At 48.0% G+C, this 23,259-nt stretch overlaps 1 protein-coding gene across 1 annotated transcript in view; it reads right to left on the reverse strand.

The window, feature by feature from the left end:
* Hivep1 (HIVEP zinc finger 1) overlaps window positions 1-16,528 on the reverse strand; it is a 127,664-nt gene extending 111,136 nt beyond the window's left edge. Inside the window, 2 exon segments of the mRNA XM_045136367.1 lie at window positions 9,613-9,752; window positions 16,328-16,528. Of these exon segments, the coding sequence (XP_044992302.1) occupies window positions 9,613-9,652 (40 nt within the window). The 5' untranslated portion in view covers window positions 9,653-9,752; window positions 16,328-16,528.
* Window positions 16,529-23,259: the final 6,731 nt, after the last annotated feature.

Below are 23,259 nucleotides of genomic sequence, written 5' to 3' on the forward strand. Positions count from 1 at the left end.
AGAGCACAGATAGGAAAAATTAAAACTTCAAGCCAGAGAAGTCGTTAGCGAAGGTATCTTCCACACAAAGTGAAAATGGAGAACGGCACTGGCATGCTGGGTGGCAAGCTGAGCTCCTGAAATGACAAACGGCCACTCAGAAGGCTAACTAGAAAATCCTCTGGCATAACTGGGGGCACGGCTCCTTGTCTTGTACAGAATGGCTCCCACAGACCCCATGTGCCCTCAGAGGCCACAAGCCAACGGATCCCCAAGTGCTACTTCACATGCTTGTAATAAAGTTGATTCACAAAGGGGGGAAAAAAGTTCTCATTTTTTTTTGCAGTGTTCAGAGCCAAATGCACTCAAACAATAAAAATGAAAAATAGCTCTACCAAATCCTCAAAATATGTTTTGCAAAAGGCTAATACTCAGTATTTTCCATATTCACATCCAACCCTAAAGTAGGCAAGGCTTTGAAACCTTAGGCCCAAATACAACAAAATAGGTAACAACTCTTCCTTTTCCCAAAACTCTGAACATTCTCAGTGACTAACTTAGCACAAAAACACTGCAAGTCACCAGTTCCTCAATGTGCAGTGTCAAAAGACTCAAGGAGTGGTGGGGATGACCTTCCCCAACATAGACAGCGACAGCGCCATAGCTCTGCCTCCCAGTGTACAGCGGGAGCGCGGCGGAAGCGAGGCCTCAGAGGCGGCCCCGCCAGGCTAGAGACGCCTTCTCCAGGGAAGTGAGACACACACTAAGCCCCGTCCTGGACTCCCGAGTTCTTCCCAACCACACACACAGATCAGTATCAAACTCCAACCCTGCGCTGTGCCACTGAAAACAGCAAAGACAAAGGTTCAAGGTAGGTTCGGTGGCCACGGAAGGGGAGACTGGAGGCCGCAGGGTTCCAGTCCTCCAGAGTCCACCACCAGGTCTAACTCAGTCTCAGTGCCCTCCAATTCTGCTGTCTCCATTTCCGCAGCAGTTCTCACACCTGTCCACTGAGACCGCGAGCAGCGCGGTGCAAAGCCAGTCCTCAGGGAGCCCAGCCTCGCCTGCCTCGTAAGACCCACACGGACAGAACCCACACGTGGTTCACGCTTGTGCACACGCTGGTACACACACAATGTATCGCCAGGTAAAATTCCCACTCTAGAAAGTATGTCGCCTTGTAGGCGTTTTTCACACCCTCAGGGAAACACCAACATCACCTATGGCTTTGTGCACCCTCAGGGAAACACCAATGCCAGTTTGTGACTTTGCTCACCCACAGGGAGACACCACCACCAGCTATGGCTTTGCACATGCACAGGGAAACACCAATGCCAGCTGTGGCTTTGCATACCCACAGGAAACACCAACATCAGCTGTGGCTTTGCACACCCACAAGGAGACACCAATGCCAGCTGAAGAACCAAGAATAATACCAGGGTATTTCAAGAGTTGTAAGTAACATGCAAGCATAGTAAACATAATGAGACGTTAAAAAACTGTATGAAGCTTTTCATAGTGATGTTAATTACTGAGCATAAGACAAACACCTCACACACAGACTGTTTTCTGGGGAGCCCTACAGGGAGGCAACTGGTTTGTGAACAGCCCTGTGCTGACAGCCCAAACAGCATGGGCTGGACTGCTGGTCTGGATGTCAGATTTTCCTCTCTTCCCAATGCATCTGTAGCTGTGTGAGAGAAGGTGTACGTGCTTAGCACTTCCTCCAAGTACCGTTCCCCTCTCAGCCTTTTCCAGCAGCAGTACGAGAAGCGCCTCACCTAGCCCTGCTGGGTGCGGAGGTGAGCAAGGATGACTCAGGCCCCTTTCTAGGAAATCCTCCCTGCCTGCGACCCTCCGCTCTTGGACCAGTCAGGCAAATCCGATCTGTCTCTTGTGTTCCTCTACTTCCACTTTTTCTTCAGCAGCTGAGGGTTCTTAACAGCCTAATTTAAGTAACTTTTGCTGTAAACTGAAAATATCATTTCAAGAAAGATGTATGCTCCTATTTCAATTGTAAAATATTTGATAACAAAGGTTATAGCTTAGTAATTATGAACCAATGAATAACATTTTGGATCAATCATAAGCAGACACACCTTGACTTATCACAGGATTATGCACCAATACCTAAATTCAGCCCTGTATTTCAAGGGCTGGGGATGCAGCCCCATGGTAGAGTATGTGCCCAGGATGCACAGGGTCCAGTGAAAGCACGGAAGAAGAGAGAGAAGATGAACAAATATGAGAACAAATGAGTGTGTTTGTCCCTGGCCTGTGCCCACTATGGAGCACAGCACAGTTAGCTGCTCCCTCAGACGTCCTCACTCATGATCTCGGGGCCGGCTGGGAGTGAGGCTCCATGACAGTGCCCACCATCAAGAGGACAGAACTGCAGAACATTTTCCAGAAAGAATATCAAAAACTGGGGGAGGGGAAGGTAGGAAAACTGGTTTTTTGTTTGTTTGAGATGGAGTCTCTTAAGCTGCCCATGATGACTTCGAATTCCTCTAGCCTCAGCTCCCAGAGTAGCTTCAACTCTGTGTGTGTGAGCCACCAAACCTGGCCAATGGGGTTTCACTGAAAGCATGGCTCACTTCATGCCTTTACAAATTGGAAAAAAAAAATCATAAATGGAGCCATAAGACTAGGACTGACTATATTTATTCATATTCATTCAACAAACTCCTGGGCTCCCACCCACTGGCAGGGAAAGCTATGAAGACTATATGCTGTCCTTACAAATTTGCATGTAACACTCTCTCTGGAGAGAGAAACCCTAAAGACAGGGCTCAGGACTCCAAACACCATCCTGGGTGGCACCTTTACCATGACCACCTCGTTTGCAGTAGTAGCAAGACAAAGTCTGCGTGTGTGTAACTAAGGCCAGACTGAAATAACAACAAACACTCCAGTTTCAGCACTTTCTCCACAACTGGGAACTCGGGCTGTCACACAATACACACTCCGTCCCAAGCCCACCTCATCAAACACTGATACTCTAATCATCACAGTCTGAATTTGGGCCCAAGGGATCCCCTATGCCAGCAAAGTTTTCTAGGTCACTGTTAAGCAAAAAACCAACTGCAAGTGCACTACCTTATCAGATTCCAAATATCACTTTATGGTGAATGGCCACATTTATTCCTCCAAGGAACATTTTCAATTGTCCAATTTAGTTGCTAAGCCATCTCTTACCTCATAGGCATGTGCTTAAAGTGGGTTTTTGTTTTTGTTTGTTTGTTTGTATGGTTGGTTTTTCAAGGTAGGGACCTACTCTAGCTCAGGCTGACCTGGAAATCACTACACAGTCTCAGGGTGGTCTCAAACTCAGGGTGATCCTATCTCTGCCTCCTGAATACTGGGATTAAAGGTGTGCGCCACCACGCCCAGCATTGCTTAAAGTGTTTTTGTCTGTAAAGGTAATGAATAGCCAAGTTCTGCATAACTATGTTCCAGCCAACAATAAATATCTTAATCAAAGCTGGGCATAAAGACATACACTTTCAATCCCAGTACACAGGAGGCAGAAGTAGGAGGATCATTGTAAGTTCAAGGCCACCCTGAGATTATATAGTGAATTCCAGGCCAGTCTGAGTTACAGCAAGACCCTACCTCAAAAAAAAAAAAACAAAAAAAAAAAATCATATCAGTCCAATGAGATTACCAGAGGGCTGGGGGGTAGCTCAGTGGATAACGCACCTGCCACACAAGCATGAGGCCTGAGTCCCAATCCCTAGGACCACACCAAGCTGGATAATAGAGCTCTAACATCTTCATCCTGGTGCATGAGGGTGAGAAGGGAGGTGGAGATAGAAGTGACCAGAAGCTCGCAGGACCAGCTAGCCTGGCACATGCAGCATGGTGAAGAATGGAACAAGAGACCTTGTCTCAAACAAGCTGGAAGGCAAAGACCAACATCCAAAATTGTCTCAGACCTCCACATACATCCATATTCACATATATGAACATGCACGTATGCATGAACAAACATACACCTACTCCAAAATAAAAATTAACAGAGCTCACAAGTTCCTGTCACCTAGTAACACCACAGCACAAAGTCTCACTCACGCCTATGGGGACACCAGATAAGCAAGTCTGCTGAGCACCACTGTGCACGCTGAGAACTCAAGTGTTCGGCATGCAGTGCCCAGCAAACAATGACCTGGAGCACCAGAAGAACGAGTGTATGACATGTAACACCTGGTAACAATACTACTACTGCATACATTAGTTACACTTTGTTTTCATCATTATTTTATTTACTTTCTACTTTTTAAAGGTAAGCCTTAGAGCAGCCTCAGGCAGGTCCTCAGGAGAGATCTAAAAGGTGACAGCCCCAGGCAAGCTATGGCTCCTGAAGACTTGCCAGGGAGACAGGCTGTGGAGGTGGCAGGACTAGACTCTGATGAACCCGGCCAGATATGGGTCTGTGCTACTGGGCATGCTCCTGGCTTTTAACAACAGTTAAATAAATAGAAAAAGGCTTCACAGAGTACGGACATAAACAAAAGTGTTTTTGCACAGCTATGCAATGTGTTTACATTTTATGCTGTGTTATACACGACAGTCAAAAAATTATTTTTATTTATAAAGTAAAATAGTAGCTTTGGTTAGCTAAGGTTAATTTATTGCAGAATAAAGAAGCTTTTATAAAGTGGAAACTGAGTGTATTTACAAAGTGCACAGTGGAACTCAGTCATGGCCCTCACATTCGGGGTCACAGATCAAACTCTGAGGACCTCCTCACTCAGAGCATCTCAGAGTCCAGCAAACTCCGCTCAAAGGTAAGGCAGGTGGTACGCTCCCCTTTCACTCAGTACTTGTACATTTAGACAGATACTCACAACTGTGTTATAACTGCCTGCTTTCGAGCGCTCACATAAGTGAATGTTAGAGTTTCCAAAAATGTGGCAATTGTAGATTTCTGAATGTGCAAAGAATCTTTGGTTTGTACTATGCTAAAATAGTTTGATTTTAAACATTACCACTAGAGGGGTTGTGGAGATGGCTCAGTGGTTAAACTACACTGCACAAGCCCGAGGGCCCAAGTTTGACTCTTCTGCAGCCACAAGATCGCCAGATATCACGGTGTACACGTAACCCCAGTGCTGCGGAGGCAGAGACGGGCAGTCCTCAGGGCTCTGCTGAGAGCTAGCCTAGCCACACCAGCAAAGAACAGGTCCAGCAAGAATCCCTGTTTCGGAATGGAGAGATGGCTCAGCAGTTAAGACACTTGCCTGCAAAGGCTAACAATCCTGGTTCCATCCCCAGAACCCACATAAAGCCAGATGCAAAGAGTGGTATATACGAGTCCACGTGCAGCAGCCGGAGGCCCTGACACACCTATTCTCATTCTCTCATTCATTCTCCTTCTCCCCTATCTTTCTCTGCTTGCAAATAAATAAAAATATTTTTTTAAAAAAGAAGCCCCATCTCAAAAACAAGGTAGAAGTCTGGAGAGACTGTTCAGTGGTTAAAGGTACTTGCTTGCAAAGCCTGACAGCCTGGGTTCACCTCCCTAGGAAACATGTACAGCCAAATGCTCAAAGTAGAAAATGCATCTGGAAGTTGTACGCAATGGCAAGAGGCCCTGGTGTACCTATCTTCTCCCTCCATTCCTCCTTCTATACTTGCAAATAAAAAAAAAAAAAAAATTAAGAAAACTAACAAGTTAGACTAGGGAAGATTCCTGTGTTGACCAGGGACCTCTACACACACACACACACACACAAGCATGCACGTGTACACACACACATCTGCACATACACCTGTGCCTACATGCATATTATACACATACATATACAGATGTATACCACACATGCACACACAGACAAAAAGAAAAATAATTACTGCAAAAGTCTCATTAACTCGCGTCTCATTAAGAAATCATTCAACAAATTTTAGCTTGGATTTATGACATAATTTTCAACAGTTTTGAAATGGCGCCATATGCATCTCTGTCACTTTGTAACTGCACACCAATAGAGAGCAGCAATCTCATACTGGTGCTACATGAACACAATGTCCAAAGCTGGGAAGTACCTCAGCTGATGGCATGCTGACTGCACTAACAAGGGGACCCAAGTTCATGTCACAACCCTAGTACTAACAGCTGGCCACGGTAGCGTCTACTTGTAATACTGACACTGGGGAGAAGACAGTTTGATCCTTGTGGCTCCCTGGCTGGTCAGTCAGGCATATTTCCTAAGTTCCAGGCCAGTGAGAGACCCAGGCTCAGAGGAAACAAAGAAAGGGTCCTGCACTTAAAGACCACCACCCAAAGTTATCTTGTGATGTCCACACACAAGCATCCACAGTTACCTTGTGATGTCCACACACTCACAGGCAAACACGCACACGAATACCCAAGGCTCTCCTCTGATCTCCACATACATTGGCAAGCATATACACAAATGATACAATCACATACAATCCACAAATCAATCAATACTGAAGGACAAAGGTGGACATCCCAGTGTTAATATTACGACAAGGTAAAGGTGGACATCCCACAGTGTTAATGTTAACACAAGGTAAAGGTGGACACCCCACAGCGCTAAAAGTTAGGACAAGGTAAAGTTGGACAACTCACGGCACTAAACATTAGGACAAGGAAAAGGTGGACACCCCACAGTGCTAAATGTTAGGACAAGGTAAAGGTGGACACCCCACAGTGCTAAATGTTAGGACAAGGTAAACGTGCACACCCCACAGCGTTAAACGTTAGCACAAGGTGAAGGAGGACACCCCACGGTGTTAATGTCAGGACAAAGTAAAGGAGGACACCCCACAGTGTTAACATCAGGACAAGGTAAAGGAGGACACCCCATAGCACTAAACGTTAGCACAAGGTAAAGGTGGACACCCCACAGCGCTAAACGTCAGGACAAGGTAGAGGGGGATACCCCACAGCATTAACGTCAGCACGAGGTAAAGGTGAACACCCCACAGTGCTAAACGTCAGGACAAGGTAGAGGTGGACACCCCACAGCATTAACGTCAGCACGAGGTAAAGGTGAACACCCCACAGTGCTAAACGTCAGGACAAGGTAAAGGTGGACACCCCACAGCATCAACGTTAGGACAAGGTAGAGGTGGGCACCCCACAGTGTTAACGTTAGGACAAGGTAAAGGAGGACACCCCACAGCGTCAATGTTAGGACAAGGTAGAGGTGGACACCCCACAGTGTTAACGTCAGAACAAGGTAAAGGAGGATACCCCACAGTGGTAAACGTTAGGACAAGGTAAAGGTGGACACCCCACAGTGTTAACGTTAGGACAAGGTAAAGGAGGACACCCCACAGCATCAACGTTAGGACAAGGTAGAGGTGGACACCCCACAGTGTTAACGTTAGGACAAGGTAAAGGTGGACACCCCACAGCGTTAACGTTAGGACAAGATAAAGGTGGACACCCCACAGCGTTAACGTTAGGACAAGGTAAAGGTGGACACCCCACAGCGTTAACGTTAGGACAAGGTAAAGGTGGACACCCCACAGCGTTAACGTTAGGACAAGGTAAAGGTGGACACCCCACAGCGTTAACGTTAGGACAAGGTAAAAGTGGACACCCCACAACGTTATTGTCAGGACAAGGTAAAGGAGGACAGCCCACAGCGTTATCGTCAGGACAAGGCAAAGGAGGACAGCCCACAGCGTTAACATTAGGACAAGATAAAGGAGGACACCCCACAATGTTAAACATTAGGACAAAGTCTTACCCTTTAGCAGAAGCAAACAACATAAAATCAGTAAGTGGGACATTTATATGTTGACCAAAGAATTGTTTTCAATTAAATTTCTTCATAATTGATCGTCACTGTTGGATCTATATAATTTATTTGCTTACATAACAGGGACCACATAGGAGCAGAAAAAGTTCACGCAGCCTGGGTCTATAGACAGCCTAGTAGCAACAGGTCACGCCACACAGGCTGGGTGGGCAGCAGGCTGAATCAGGGAGGTGTGTGAAAAGCACTCTTCAACATTTGTCTAAAGAAACCACCTCTGCGCATTTCTCTCAAAGTAGCCCTATTGTGAAGTGGAATGTCTCTTGTAAAAATGTTTTACTCTGTATGAAATTTGCTTTAACTGTTCTTTGCTAATACTGCTGTACTCATATGTACTGAAATTAACTGGAAAAGGTAGCTCTTACTCCCAGGTAATAAAACAAATTAGGACAAAATAAATTCTTTAAAATATAAATACACTTACTTTTGTAATATTAAAATAGCCACTTATGGGCTGCAGAGATGGCTCAGCAGTTAAGGCACTTGCTTGCAATGCCTAATGTGGCACATGTATCTGGATTTGTTTGCAGCAGCTAGAGGTCCTGGTACACCCATTCTGTCTGTCACTACCTCTATCTCTGATTGTAAATAAACAAAAATATCTAAGATATATATATATGTCTATTCATGGGACTGGAGAGATGCTCAGTGGATAAAGTGCTAGCCATGCGTTAGCCCTCAAAACTGGAATCCCAGCAGCTACGCAAAGCCAGATGCCATGGCAGGCATTTGTAATCCCAGCCATGACTATGGGCAAGAAGGGGATGAGCAGAAGAGTCTGCCTATCTAGCCTGGAGATAACAACATGAACAATGAGACCCTGCCTCAAAAGGAGGAGGCAGGCAAAAACCAACACCTCAAAGTTGTCCTCTGACCACACGTGTTATAGGATGCACCACCCACACACGCTTACACATGAACACACTGTCATATCACACAACAACAAAAAGCATCTATAGCCAGGCATGGCGGTGCACGCCTTTAATCCCAGCACTCGGGAGGCAGAGGTAGGAAGATCACCATGAGTTTGAGACCACCCTTCGGCTACACAATGAATTCTAGGACAGCTTTAGCTGGAGCTCAACCCTACCTTGAAAAAAGACAAAAACATCTATAGTTAAGAGAAAGCTATGTATGAAGCATGTTATTTTATATACTTCATGTGCTTTGAATTAAGTTTGCTATTAGGAATGGGCCTCCAACCATGCTAAGCACATGCTCTACCACGGAGCTACACTTCTGTCCCTACGTACACATCTTTGGTTAAACACTTCCTTATGAAAAATAAGTTAGTTTGTTCTGAGTTCTACAAATAATGCTCTGTGTAATGTCAACTATAGTAATGTCAACTACACTGCTCTTCTCTTCTAGCTGATCAAACTCACACTGCAGTGGAAAAGTAACTCTTCAAGCAGGTATGAGAAAGCTGGAGGCGATGCTCAGTGGTAGCGCACTTGCCTAGCATGCTTAAAGCCCTGGGCTCTAGCTCTCCCCCACTATGTCCCCACCAGACAAAAGCATGAGGAAAGAATGAAAACAATATAAAATCCACATCCAGTGGCCCAGCCAAGAATACCAATATTCATTTCAGATTCTTTCAGCCCAGTATGGTTCCTGCTAAGAAATCATTCATCTCAACCTTTAGTACCCAGAGATAGGTGGAAAAGAATTACAATTTGCCCAAATTCACTAATTCCTATCTCCTAAGGAACAGAATTGTGCAAAACAAGTGGAAATGAACAAAAATGGAGCTAGCTAGGAGCACAGTCATTATTTCAAGGTGGCCATTGCTGGTACCAATGGCACACATTAGAAAGAGTGGGATGCAGCGCCTTACCGCGGAGGTTTCTGGGATGAATCTGCTTCGTCCGAGGCATCTTCTTGGCTTCAGTTCTTTTTCCTTCTCAGAAACTGATGGAAGAGCAGGTTACAAAAATGTGGCTCCATAAACTCAGTGGGCACCAATTAATCCATGAACTAAACAAGAAAATGATAAAAAGGACATTTTAACTACCTTGCAAAGTAGTATCAAAAGTTAGCACAGCCTAACCTAAGCCCAAGAAAAGTAAACCATGGTGGGCATGACTGCAAAACATCACTTCTTTTATAGGACTAGTCGCTGCGCCACAACCATCCGGGACCTCTCATTAAAGGGCACAGGGAGGGGGGAGTCACTATCCCTTTTCCATTCAAGAGTGAAAACACACACTTGGTGTTTTAGAACAGCAACACCAGCTACAATTAAAGGCTGGTGTCAGGCTACAAAGGGCCATGCAGGCATCCTCCAGTCCCTGAGTCCCTTCATAAGCGCAGGTGCCATGTCTTGGTGCTCTGGTCTTAAGTTTGTTTAGTGACCATACATTGCCCTGATGATGATGATGATGACAGCAAGCCACTTTTGCAGGCTCTCAGCAAGACTGCATTTTCTGCCTCATTGTTGAGCTGAAGGTTGTGACCAGTTCTAGCTATTGATTTCTGAGTGGCAGACAGATAGGTTACACTTCTGAGCCTGTCCCCTCCAGCACAGGCCTGACCTCATTCTTGAAGTATATGTGACCACAAAGAGCTGGGTCCCCACTAACACTGCATCATCTGCCTAAGCAGGCAGCCCCTGCCCTTGTTTGAAGTCACTGCGATCTGGGAATTATTTGTTACTGCAGCATAGCCCAGTCTGTCCTGACCTGCACCTTTTCCAAAAGTGATCTTAAATGCACAATGCCAAGATGACCATTATTTAAAACCTGACCACCCCATCTCCCCAAATCAGCCTGCTGGAACAGAAATCTTTCTCAAAGATCCCAGAGTTAAAATTTTAACTTCCTGCAACAGAGCTGATAATCAAAATCCATTATGTTGGCAATGAACTTGAAAGACAGTTTAATCACTAAGCAAACACAAAAGAACAGACTAAGGGTGCTTTGTTTGAAACCTGTTTATGCACAAGAAAACAGAGAAAATACTTAGTAGGTATCTAGCATTTTCCTATAGACTTTTACATACTTACTGCCTAATTTAATGCTAACATCTGAGACAATAGCTGTCATTCATCCATTTTACAGGGGAAACAGCTTTGGGTCAGGTTAAGAAACCTGCCTGCAAGGAAGCCCCCCCCCCACTTGCCCAAGTCCTCAGAGGAGATAATACAACTTTCAGTTTTGTTTTTAGTTTTTTGTTTTTTCAAGAGGATGAATGACACAGCAAGTTAAGAGGACAAACTTTGTTGCCAAACCTTACTGGGTTCAAGGCCAGGCTTTACCCCATACTGTGTGGCCCCATACTTAACCTCTATGAAATTCAGATTTCCCAAACCATAAAAACAGGACTCTATCTATCTCAGAGGACTGCAGTAAGGACTAAGTGAAACAATGTATAAATTAGGCCTGCCACACACAAAAAGCTAAAATATTCTCATTAAGAAAGCCATGAAGGGAAATAATGTGATGTATAACGTCCTAGTAAAAGGTTTAAGAGATTTTTGGTTTCATTTTAGCTAGGAAATAGTAATAAGTCTACAAATAAACATTTTATTCCTGACATGGCTATATCTCAGCATAGCCCCAAATAGTTACAATATTAACTGCAAGAGGAACACTACAAAATACGATGGTCAAAGGTAGGTATTTTAACTCAACACTGTGTTAATGGCCTATAAAATACATGCCTCCTCAACTCCCTTTGCCAAATATCCACTGTGGAATTCAGGAAGGTTTGGGTTGGATAAAGAATTTAAGGGGTATACTCCATTCCTTCCTAAGCACCGAGCTTTTAAATGGTCACAATATTGCGAAGTTTTAAAGCGTGAACTCCAATTGTAGTCCAATCACGTGATCCTATCGGATCCAGAGCATAAATATAAAATATGCAAATTCCCAACCTGTAAGGGCCTTGGCTACCAGGCTTGGTGCCACCCTCTGGTCCCTAGCTGTCCAGCTCGGGTTTAAATCCTCGCTGGGGGAAGAAGTGGTTATTTCTAAAGACGACAGACATCGCTGTATCAACTAGGAGGAATGATCCACCTTTTCTTTCTCGGAAAGAAATAAATACTACGTGATGCAAAAAAAAAAAAAAAAAAAAAAAAGAACAGGACACAATCAAAAAGCGTAAAGACAGTTGCAAGGAGAAAAAAAAACATGAATGAATGTGGAGGGCGGAGCCTGGGAAAACCCCTCTGCAACGCTGCACGGAACAAAGCGCTTCACATGCCAGGAGGAGGGGGAATGGAAGTGGCAGCTCGGGCCGGAGCGGGAAGGGGATGCGGGGAGAGAGAGAGAGGCAGAGAGAGGAGGAGGAGGAGGGCGAGAAGGGGGAGCGCGGCCGCCCCACACTCCTCCTGGCCTGCTCCACCGCCCCCTTCCCTCCGCAGCCCGCAAGTCCTGCCCGAGCCCAAGCGACCCCGCGGCGAGCCCGGGCGCCCCGGCCCCGGTCCCCCCCAGCCCCCGGCGCGCGCGCGCTCCTAACCCGGAAAGAAACTAGCCAGGTGCGGGGAGTCCACCGGCGCGGGGGCTCGGAGCGGCAGGGAGAGCCAGCCGCCACAAAGCCGGGCGCTCGGGGGAGCCGAGGCCTGCTCGCCCCCGCCGTCCCCCCAATCCCCGGCCAGCCGGCCGCCCGGGCAGGACCAGGGCCGGCCCGCGCGGCGTGTGCAGGCGGGCTGGAAGGCCGGCTCCCCCAGCCTACCTGCCGGGCTCGGCGGAGCGCCTCCTCCGCCGCCGCCGCCGCCGCTCGCCCGCGCGCGCCCGGGACGCCCCGAAGTGGCAAGTGTCTCCCGCACGCAGCCATCCCCTCCGCAAGGTCGGCGCCGGCACACGCGCGCACACACGCACACACACGCGCGCTCCCTCCCACGCGCGCCCCCTGCCCGCGCGGCTGCAGCGCCCCGCCGCGGAGCCCGCGCCCAACCTGCCGCCAGGACGCCCGGAGCCGCCCGCGGCCGCGGCCGCCGGCCCAGGCTCGGCGCTGATGGCGGCAGCCGCAGCCCGGAGGGAGCCCCGCGGAGACCCTCGCGCGGCGGCGGCGGCGGGGGCGCCCGGGATCCCCCCCTTCTCTTGACAACCCCAAACACAAACATAACCTCCTGCAGCGGCTCGCCCGCTCCCCGGGGCTCTGTCCCCGTCCTTCCCCGCCACCGCCGCCGCCGCCCCGGCAGCCGCCACACTCCAGGCCGGCGACTGACGCTCCCCCGGGCCGGCGCTGAAATATTAAACAGAGGAGCGGGCCGGGGGGCGGACGGGCGGGAGCGCGGGCTCCGGGGCGGGGGAGGCGGCGGCATGACCGTGGCCGCCAGCCGGGGAGGGGGCCGCGGGGGGGCCGGGGGCGCGCACCGCGGCGGGCGGGCGGGCGGACCTCGGGCGCGGGCTTTACCTCTCCCCCGGGGCACAGTGGGGCACGGTTAGCGTCTTTGGGGACCGCGGAGGTGCGCGGCTCGGGGAGGAGGGAGGGCGAAGGTCGCAGGCTTTCCCGCGGGTGGGCGGGGCGGCAGGGGATCCCCCGGGGGGCGGGAGGCGGGGAGGCCGCGGGCGGCGACGCACGGGCGCGGGGCGGGGGCTGGGGCTGCGCGGCGGGGAGGGCGGGGACCGCCGGCCGGGCGCACGGAGGGAGGCGGCGACCAAGCCCCGGGTCTCCCAGGCGCAGGGGTGGGGGACCCAGAGCGCGCCCCGCCCCGCCGGCCCGCCCGGCCGCCGCAGGACCCGGAGGGGACGCGGAAGGAGGAGGCAGCGGCGGCGGCGCGGCCCCGGGCGGGAGCAGGCGGAGGACTGCCGGAGAAACGCGGGGCGGGAGCCGGGGGTCGCCATGCGGGGACTGGGGGGGGGGGGGTGGCCGAGGGCCATCGCGCGGGGCGGGGCGGGGACGGACCAAGGGGCGGGCCCAGCCGGTCACGCGGCCCGGGAAAGCCTGGCCGGGTCACGCAGTTGGGGGCGGTTGGTCCGGGAAGAGGGGCGGGGCCGTAGTTTCTCCCCACTGTCTCTTTACTTTCTGAAGCAGGATGTGGGCCGGCCCGATGACGTCATGGGGTCTCCCAGCCCCGCCCCTCGCCCGGGCCGCGGGGGCGGGGAGGGAGGGAGGCACGGGAGGGGGACCCCAAGGGGGTTTCCTCAGCAACGCGTTAAAGGAAGGGGAAAAATCATTGTGAAACTTGAAACTCATTAACTTTGGAAAACAACTTAAAAAGAAAAAAAAAAAAAAAAAAAAGAGGAGGAGGAGGGCGGGGTGTTGGTCTGGAGGGTAGAAGAGGACGTATTATTAAACCCTGAACTGAAACCACTTTTTTGGTGGCGGATGTGCTATTAAAAGAGCGAGGAAAGCCAAGGTTATTCCGGAGGCCGCTGCGAAGCCCGCCGGTGCTTCCCAGAGCCCGAGCTGGGAGCGCAGTTAACCTCTTCCTGCCCGCCTGACAGCTGGGGGCTTACCAAGGAGGGAACTTGGGGGAGGGACACCTACCCCGCTGGTGGAAAGCGGAGTAGGGAAAGGGGGAAGAAAGATCACTAAAAACCAGAGTTTGACCCCTGGCTGCTAGAAAGCAAGAGAGGAAGCGATGACTTTAAATCTATGGAAAAGACACCAGGAAGGAGGGCTAAAACTGGGGGTTTCGAGGTTAGAACGGTAGCAATTTGGGGGTCAAAAATTTCATTTTGTACCCCTAAAAAAGCTGGCAGACGTAAATGTCACCTCAGAGTTGGGAGGGAAAAGGTAAAACAAACATTGGGATGCAAGACAAAAATATTGTTTAATAAAACAGCCTTTCCCCTTCTAAAGAACAAAAATGCTAAAGACCCTCACAAGCCCGCTAAGACAGCTGACCATCTGTGAGACTTCCAATTGTTCTCTCGGGCTTATATAAAGATGGCTAGGTCTTTCCTGCAAAGTGGACCCCTGAAATTCCCCTGAGGAAATCCTACCTCTGGCTCATTTGAGCTAAGAAAAGCTCAAAGTCCCAGAATGGAAATGATTAAAAATGGAAGACTCAGTAATGGAGAGCTTGCAGCCAAAAACAATGTTGTGCAAAAGGGAAACTTTGCCTACCCAATAGGCAGGGTAGTTACAGGAGCAAAGATCAAGCGAGGGTAGAAGTCTAAAGTACTCTGCTAAACCCAACAATGAGATGGTGCGATTTTACATTTCAATATGTTAAAAAAATTTTTATAAAATGAAATGATACCTAATGGTGGGGATTCACAAAACATTTAATGTAACTACCTCAACTGCATAACTTGAATCATACACTAAACATTCAATTAAATGTGAAAGTTCAGCAAATCTGTCGGGACAAAGATACTTTCATAATAAGTCGAGCTTGTATCATTTGGGAAGTAGAAATGCTACATGTATAAACACTTTTTCCCCCCTTTTTACTAAATAGTTGCTGAACACAACAGAAAAGTATGCCATGAACTTTGTTTCCTTGGGATTTAGCGAGGCGGTGAACTTTGGAACAAATATATATATACGTGCAATCTGGAATATCCACTTCCATTTGTTTTCTGGAGTAAAAGCTGACATTAAACTTGTCTTTGAAACAGATGGAAACCAGCACAACTTTCCGGGTCGGTTTGTTTGAACTTTCTAAATGCAATGCCTTTGTTTACAATTCTTCCTAGAGACCACAATGCAGGAAGATGCAGCTGGGCTGTGTCTGGATAAGCAGCGCGTTTCGCACACGTCAGTGTAAGTCCTCGAACTATGTGAAATGAACGGAAAGGGGGTGGGGGTACCCGCGGGGACCTGCGAATGGCCAAAGTGCAGTCTGAACTGTCAAAAGTGGAACACCGGGGTGCGGGCGCCCTCCTCTCGCAGAGGCCCCAAGGACCCCTTTCTCCCCACCCCAAGTGACCCTGCGCGCGCATCCCTGGGGGAAAGTGGGGTTCCAGGGACGGCAAAGTCACCTAGAGGCTCCGCCCGCCTTTCCCGTGCCGCGCGGCTCCGAGACGGCACACGTCCACGCGGGAGCCACCGTGGGTCCGCGGTTCCCACGCGGCCGCCCGGCCCGACCCTGCTCGGGCTTTCCCCCCTGGCGCGGCCCCACGGCCCGGCCCTCCGCCCCGCGCGGCCAGCCTGCGCCGCCGCCGCCGCCGCCGCCCCCGCCACGCGGAGATCCCGGAGGTTCCTCCCGCCCGGCAGCCGCCGGGTCACGCCGCCCGGCCCTCCCCCCTCCGCCCTCCGCCCTCCGCCCAGCGCGCGCCCCGGGCTTCCCCGTCCACCGGCCCGTCCCCTCCTCCTCCTCCTCCTCCTCCTCCCCGGGGCGACCCGGCGGCGACGGAACCGACCCGCACTTGGCCGCCTGGGGCCCCCCTCGCCGGGGCTCTTCCCCAGCCCCGCGCCAGACAAAAGAACCCGGGGGACTCACCCCGAGGGCCGCGGGCGCGCCAGCCTTGCCCCTGCGCTTCCGGGCCGCAACTTTTCATTTTAAAAACAACAAAAGCGCCGAGCCGCCGAGGTTGGAAGTGGGCGTGAGAGGAAGCGCTGGGGGGGAGGCGCTTGTCCCCGGCCGCGGGTCCCCCTCCCCGGCCCCGGCCCGGGGCTTTGATGCTATCTGCTGCGCCGCCTACGTGGGTTCATACCTTGGGTCTGCGCCGAGTGACACTCGGAGGCTCCGTACTTTCGGCGCTGCCTGCGAGCCAGGCAAGCAGGTGGGCTGGGCGGAGAGTCCCCACTTGTAACCGGCTGTAAAAGGCACTTGGGCGCTCGCTGGCTTCCTTCCCTTCCTCATCTGTGCGACGGAGAAGTGTCTCCTACCCAGGAAGCTTGCAGCTCCCTTAGACACGCACTGGTCTAAGGGCCAGCCTTGGTACAGGCATCAGGTCTTAGTGAATGAACGCCCCCTGAGCCTTTGCTCGAGGTTGAGATCTAACTTTTGGAAGCATGACTTGCCCTCTGTGCTCTGCCTCCAGCCTCCAAGAGGCAAGAAAGAATTCATCTCCCCAGATAATAAACGTTCGCTTGCCTTCCATGCACAACCCACACGTTCCCTGATACCCGCACCCCCCACACACAAACACACACCATGGAAAGCTTGTAGCTGTTTATTTTATTGTACTTATCTGGACATAAGCAGAACCTGGATATGCATTTTACGTTGACTTCGCAATCTTAGAATTATTCTTGACAAAGACTAGCAAAAGATGCTTTGAAGGGGATAAAACAAAAAACCAAGGTGGGGTGGTACTAAAAGGGAATGGCATATCCCTTCATGGTGGCCCCAGCCTGTGTTCAGGCCTTGTCCTCTGGGAGTTTACAAATTAATGGAGATAGCATAAACCTGTGAAAAAATACCTGGAGGGAAAAAGATGCAAGACCCAGCTTATAAACCACCGAGCCAATTCATGTTTTACCAAGTTAGCTACATTGCGGAGATGATGTCTTTGGCCTGGTGGAGGACCAGACGCAGGGAAAGTTCCTCACACTGGGTTTGAAAGAAAGTTCAGGATTTGGCAGTAGTGAGAATTGCATTCCACAGGAGGGAAATAGCTGGAAGGTGAAACAGAGGGATGCATTTTCTACCTGGAGCACAAAGGCCTGGCCAACTTGAAATGAGTGACATCCAAATTAGGACACTTTTGAAAGTGAAGAGGAAGGTATTCTTGTCTCCGCCATGAGAGAAAGGGTGAGTAATAGGCAACCACAGAAAGCTCTCTCAGTCTCCTTTGGAAGAAATTAAGACTAAAGGTTTGGACAAAGAATGAGCTTTGTAAGGAAAAGTGTAGCTGATGATTTAGGATGGGTCTGGAAGCCCCATGCAAAGACCACTGTACTAACTGTATTCACAGTGGTGGTAATATTTGCTGGCAGCTGTGGTTAGAGTCTCCACTGGCTGGGCTGGGCTTTCCTCTCCCATCTCCATCCCATTCCTAATATGTTCCTTCATCTGCCAGCAGTCACAGAGTTAGTACATGAGAGACTCGTGATTGGAAAATACTTTCCAATACTCAAAGCAGAGAGATTGCATTTGGTGGAGGAAAAAAAAACAGATAATAATGACTGTATGTGTATTTCTGTGGTGCCTCAGAGAGGGAAAGGGGCCTGTTTCTAGGGGGCTAGCTTCAAGTTTTGACAACTCGGTAGATTATACCATACTGACAGAGTTGTTGGGATAGTGTGTGGCTTAAGGGAGTGAAGGGGTGTGTTTGGGTTTGACTGCATTTGGTTTTGAGAAGGATGATTTCATTCACTTTTGTTTAATTCACACTCCTAAAGGGAGATTGGTCTCTGATGTCACTGAAAAGTGCCTGTTCAGTGGGAATAGGACTGTTTAGGTAGCTGTCATTGAGTGCACTGCCTGTTAAACAGGGGGAAGAAGAGTAGACATGATTGACAGAAGTGATCCTGGAGTTCGCAGATTTCCTCAGTAACCATGTCCACAAGTAGCACATTGGGAAGCACCAGAGTCAACAGCATTCTGCAGTCCTGCCCTCAAAGTCTGTGTGGAGCTCTCTCCAACCACGTGACACACTGAGCTAGTCTCTCAAGCTACTGGAGCACACACTGTGGACTGGGACCCATAAGCAACATGAGCTTATTTCCTCAGTTCTGGAAGGCAGAAGTCCCAGATCAAGATGTGCCTAGATCTGGTTTCTACTAAGGTCTGACTTCCCATGCCTATTCTGCATGTGGTATGTCTCTATGAAGAGGTAAGAGAGAAACAGGGCCTGGTGACTCTTACGCTTATGGTTCGTATGTGAAGTGTCCCCTCAAGGCTCATGTGTTTGAATTCTTGATTCCCAGCTGGTGGCACTGTTTTGGAAGATGAAGGCAGGTGGAGCCTTGCTGGAGGAAGTGGGTTGGTGGGAGCAGAGTTTGAAGTGTTAAAGCTCAGCTCTGTGTCCCCTCTATTTCCTCTTCCAGGAGCTGGCATAGGGGGAGAGGAATCTTGCCACCATGGCCTGTGTAGCTTTCCTATTATGAGGACTAGATACCCTAAAACTGTGAGCCAAAATAAACCCTCCAGTAAGTTCCTTCTTCTCAGGTATTTGGTCATAGCAAGCAGAAAAAAGTAACTAATACAGATATTAAATCTGTAGGATGTGGGCTCCATCCTTGAGGCTTGATTTTAACTTTAATGACACTGAAAGACTCTATCTCCAGATGCAGCTTCATTGGGGACCTGCCTTCATGCCCTAGGGAGAATACACCCATTGATCAGACTCCCAGTGCTGACATCTGTAGCTCACACTGAGATCTCTTTCTCCCCAACTCTTCTAGCTCCCGAATTTACCACCTTACAATTCCACAAATCTGTTGTTGGACTGTAAGTAACTTTCCCACATGCCCGCTTATTGAGTCCAACTTCACGACTGAATTGCTCTTGGCAAACAAATCTTAAGCGATTAATTCTCCTTTCCCCAAACTCTCTACCATACTAGTCTGTATGGTTTTGTCAAGTTTTCTGTTTATAGAAACCCATAGTTGTAGATTTTTTATATTGAATTTATTAGTATGTCTTTTGCTCCCAAAGTAGTTTCTGCTATGGCAGAATATCTTTGGGTGTCAATCAAAAGGATACATAGGACTAGAGAGATGGTTTAGCACTTAAGATGCTTGCCTGCAAAGCCAAAAGTTCCCCAGGACTCACATAAGCCACCATGTACAAGGTGGCACATGTGCCTGAAGTTCATTTGCAGTGGCTGGAGGCCCTGGTGCACACATTCTCTGTCTCTGTCTCTCTCTCTTTCTGCCATTCTCTCTCAAATAAATAAATATAATTAAAAAAAACAAACAAGGATACCTAGAAAAGCCAATGTCCAGCTATGGCAAAGTTGGGGGTGGTAGAATAGGTAGAATGTGCATCTTCTCACTCTGTCTTTCTCCCTCCCTCTTTCCTCGTCTCTCTTCTCTCCTCTTCTCTCTTCTCTATGTCTCTCTCTCCCTGCTTAAAAATATTTTCAGCTATCTTAATTTCTGTAAGAGGAGGCAAGCAAATGCCTTTAATCTTAGCACTAGAGAAGCTGGATAGGAGGAGCATCATGAGTTCAAGGCCAGTATGGAGCTGCAGAGTGAGTTCCAGGTCAGTCTAGCCAGAGTGAGACCCTGCATTGGAAGAAGAAAAGCAAAGGTGAGAGGAAACAGTGCCATGAGGGTTATTATAGTAGGGAATCTATGCAAAGCTGAGGGTGTGTGGTGAGTATAAGCCAGCCAGATGGCTGTCTAACCTAGAGACAGTGAAGATGTTATTTGTAAGACATTTTTTATGTTAGTGGATTACACACACTAGGGTTAGTAATTATAAAAATATTGATGCAAGCAGAAATCTTGGCACAGTCCTGGTATGTAGAGCTCAGAGCAGGAGTAACAGGACACACACATTTGTCTTCTGCTTGCTGCTCATACAACTGTTGTTCCCAACTGCTGTGGAACCTTCTGGTTGCAAAATTCCATCCCTCACATAGTAACAAGAGTGTCAAAACAGTCTCATGTCCTGTCCCCCCTCCTACCAACCCCACCCTGAGCTCTGGTCATACAGCAGTTTCGTAACAGTGTTCTCTGAGAAAGTTCCAGAGAGTCCACCACCAGAAAATAAAATAAAATAATAAAGTGACTCCCAGAAAAGTAAATCAAATGTCAAACAGTTTCCCTCTCTCCCTGTTTGTACAATTCTAAAAGCATAATTTTCTTTTACCAGGATTTGGTTTGGGAGAGGAGAATGATTAGCTTGTGAACTTTCTTCTGAAATATTGTTCTCCTGTCCATTTGCTCATTTTTGGTATACATTGTGAGCCACTGATGATCACAGGGTCATAGGAATCCACTGGGACACAATTAAATCCATATAATTTTTTCTCATTCAAATTTCTAATAATTTCTTCTTAAGAAATCTCTAATTTTCTTTTATTAATATTTTATTTATTTGTTTATTTTAAAGAGAGAGGAGAGAGAGAGAAAAAGAATGAGCATGCCAGAGCCTCTAGCCACTGCAAACAAACTCCAGATGTATCTGTCACCTTGTGCGTCTGGCTTATGTGTGTACTGGGAAATTGAACCTGGGTCCTTAGGTTTCACAGGCAAACATATTAACCACTAAGCCATCTCTCTAGCCTGAAATTTCCAATTTGCTTATTTTGAAAAGGGATCCCAAGTAAATTATTATGTAAAAACTTTTCCATACATATGTTATTCCACAGTCACGCCATCATTCATAATCCCAAAAGTCCAAGCTGCACTTTTTTTTCCAAGCTGCACTTTTGCAATAAATCACAACAGCCTGTTTTATTGTTTTGACTCTTAAAAATGCACAGGAAACCAGGCTAAGATTGGGCTGGAAATGTAGCTCTGTTACACAGTCTTGCTTCAAATATACAAGCCTGCGTTTAGTTCCCAGTACTGCAAAAATAGTCAACCAGGGGTCTGGAGAGATGGCTTAGTGGTTAAGTGCTGGCCTGTGAAGCCTAAGGACCCAGGTTCGAGGCTTGATTCCCCAGAACCCACATAAGCCAGATGCACAAGGGGGCGCATGCATCTGGAGTTTGTTTGCAGTGGCAGGAGGCCCTGGCATACCCATTATCTATCTCTCTCTCTCTTTCTCTCTCCCTGTCCCTCTCCCTCTCCTTCTTTCTCTCTCTTTCACATTCAAATAAATAAATAAAAACAAAAAATAGTCAACCAAACAATTAATAAATACTAAAAATAAAATAATAAATGAGAAATTCTGAGATGCTGCAAAATTTTTAGTAGATGTTGAATAGGACAGACTTCTTGATAATAAATTCACCTTGAAGCTTTCTTGCTTTTGTCCAGATAAACTAAATATATGGCAGTGTTTAGAAATGGTCATGCAGTATTGACCAGTTGGGTAACTGTTAACACCAGAGGATCATTCTGCCAGGTTAAACTAAAGGTCCTAGAAAAAAAAAGACATTTTAATGTTGCTTACCATGGCCAAATTCCAATTCAGACACATTGCTAATTAGCAGTCCCAGTTTAATAGGAGAAAGTACCAACGGACATTTTATAGTGTCCTCATCTATAAAACAGATCATAATGACAACTTACTTCCTGTAGATGTTCTATAGGAGAACAATGTGTGTTTATTAAGTAATATGACAGTACCTACTTCCATACAGTATCTAACTAGGCACCCTTACTCTAACCTACCACTATAGTTATGAATTATTGTATAGTATCTCCTGAATTTTTATAAGAGTCTCCTCTCATTTTCCTTTCGTGATGATTACAGCCCTGTTTTCATTTTTCCTTTATTTTGATGCTGAGGCTGGAGCACAAGCTCTCACATATGCTGAGCACGCACTGGACAACGGAGCCCCTAGGTTCCTTTTAAGGAGCATTTACTTCCTCGCTCCTAAGGACTTGTCTCTCCACCGTGGTGCTTCGTTTGAAGTGAATAGTTTGTTCTTAAACCCACGAATTTTTTTTTTTTTTGAGACTATATGAAGATGATGAATTGGATCTCTGCCCTCATAAGTTCACTTGTAGTTACATCTTCCATTAATATTTACAAGTGCTGTGAGTGATTTGGATGAAAAAATACTGCTTTCTTTTAGCTTATTGCCCTAACACCTGGCTTCCTAAGGATAGATTTCTTTAGTAATTAAAATCTGCCTCATCTCTTTACAACACGTGTAACCCGCAACCCCACCATCACCCCAAGCAGCCTTTGCCCAGAGTCCTCAGTCTCTCTCATAGCCACCCTTGGCTGTCTTCTCCACCTCAATCCTCTGCTTTCTTCTCACATTTACATTTTTATAGCTCTAATGTGATACATTATGTTTTCTTCTCCCTCTTCTTCAAAAGATAGCTAAAGATGAAATCAATTACATCCATATTGCATGTCACAAAAATAATTTGATAATGGATTTCTCCTGCCGCCCTCCAGTGCTGCTGGTAATAACATCTAAGGTGTCTGGGGAGAGAAGTCAGTTGTCCACCACGACATCAACTTGGCAAGGAAGGCCAGAGTCCAAACATGCCTAGCTTCTTTTAATCAGGCACACCATCTTAACTATCGCCCACGATAATGCTTTGATCATGAAACTCCGTGCTGAAGAAAGCAAGTAGCTTTCCTCTAAGTACAAAGTCCCTATGCACTAGCTGGTATTCAAGCTTTGGTGTGATCCAAGAGATCATCCCCAGCCTTATCTTCACCTGCTTCTGTAAAGAGAACCTTGTTCCACTAACTGGCTCCACTCACTGTGCTAGCGGTTGGCTGTGTGCTTCCTTCTCCTTCTACTCCCATCCTGACCAGTGCCCAGTGCCTGTCTTTATGTATCATATGATCACAAAGCACCTGGTTTGAAAGGTCTCACCCACACCCTCCACAGTCTCTTAAGATCTAACTGAACCCTGCTTTTCCATGACAGCTCTATGAAGTGACTCAGAAGGGTCATAGAAAACTGGCAAGTTCATTGCCAAGTAGTTGTGCTAATCAGCTTTCTGGTACTATCACCACTGATCTTTGAAACTGAACCAACAGACCATACATTCTTTCACTGAGAATGCATTATAATGACCTAGTCCAAATCATTTCATAAGTAGAAGGCACAGC

The sequence above is a fragment of the Jaculus jaculus genome, chromosome 17 (genome assembly GCF_020740685.1).
Source record: "Jaculus jaculus isolate mJacJac1 chromosome 17, mJacJac1.mat.Y.cur, whole genome shotgun sequence".
Classification (NCBI taxonomy): Eukaryota; Metazoa; Chordata; class Mammalia; order Rodentia; family Dipodidae; genus Jaculus; species Jaculus jaculus.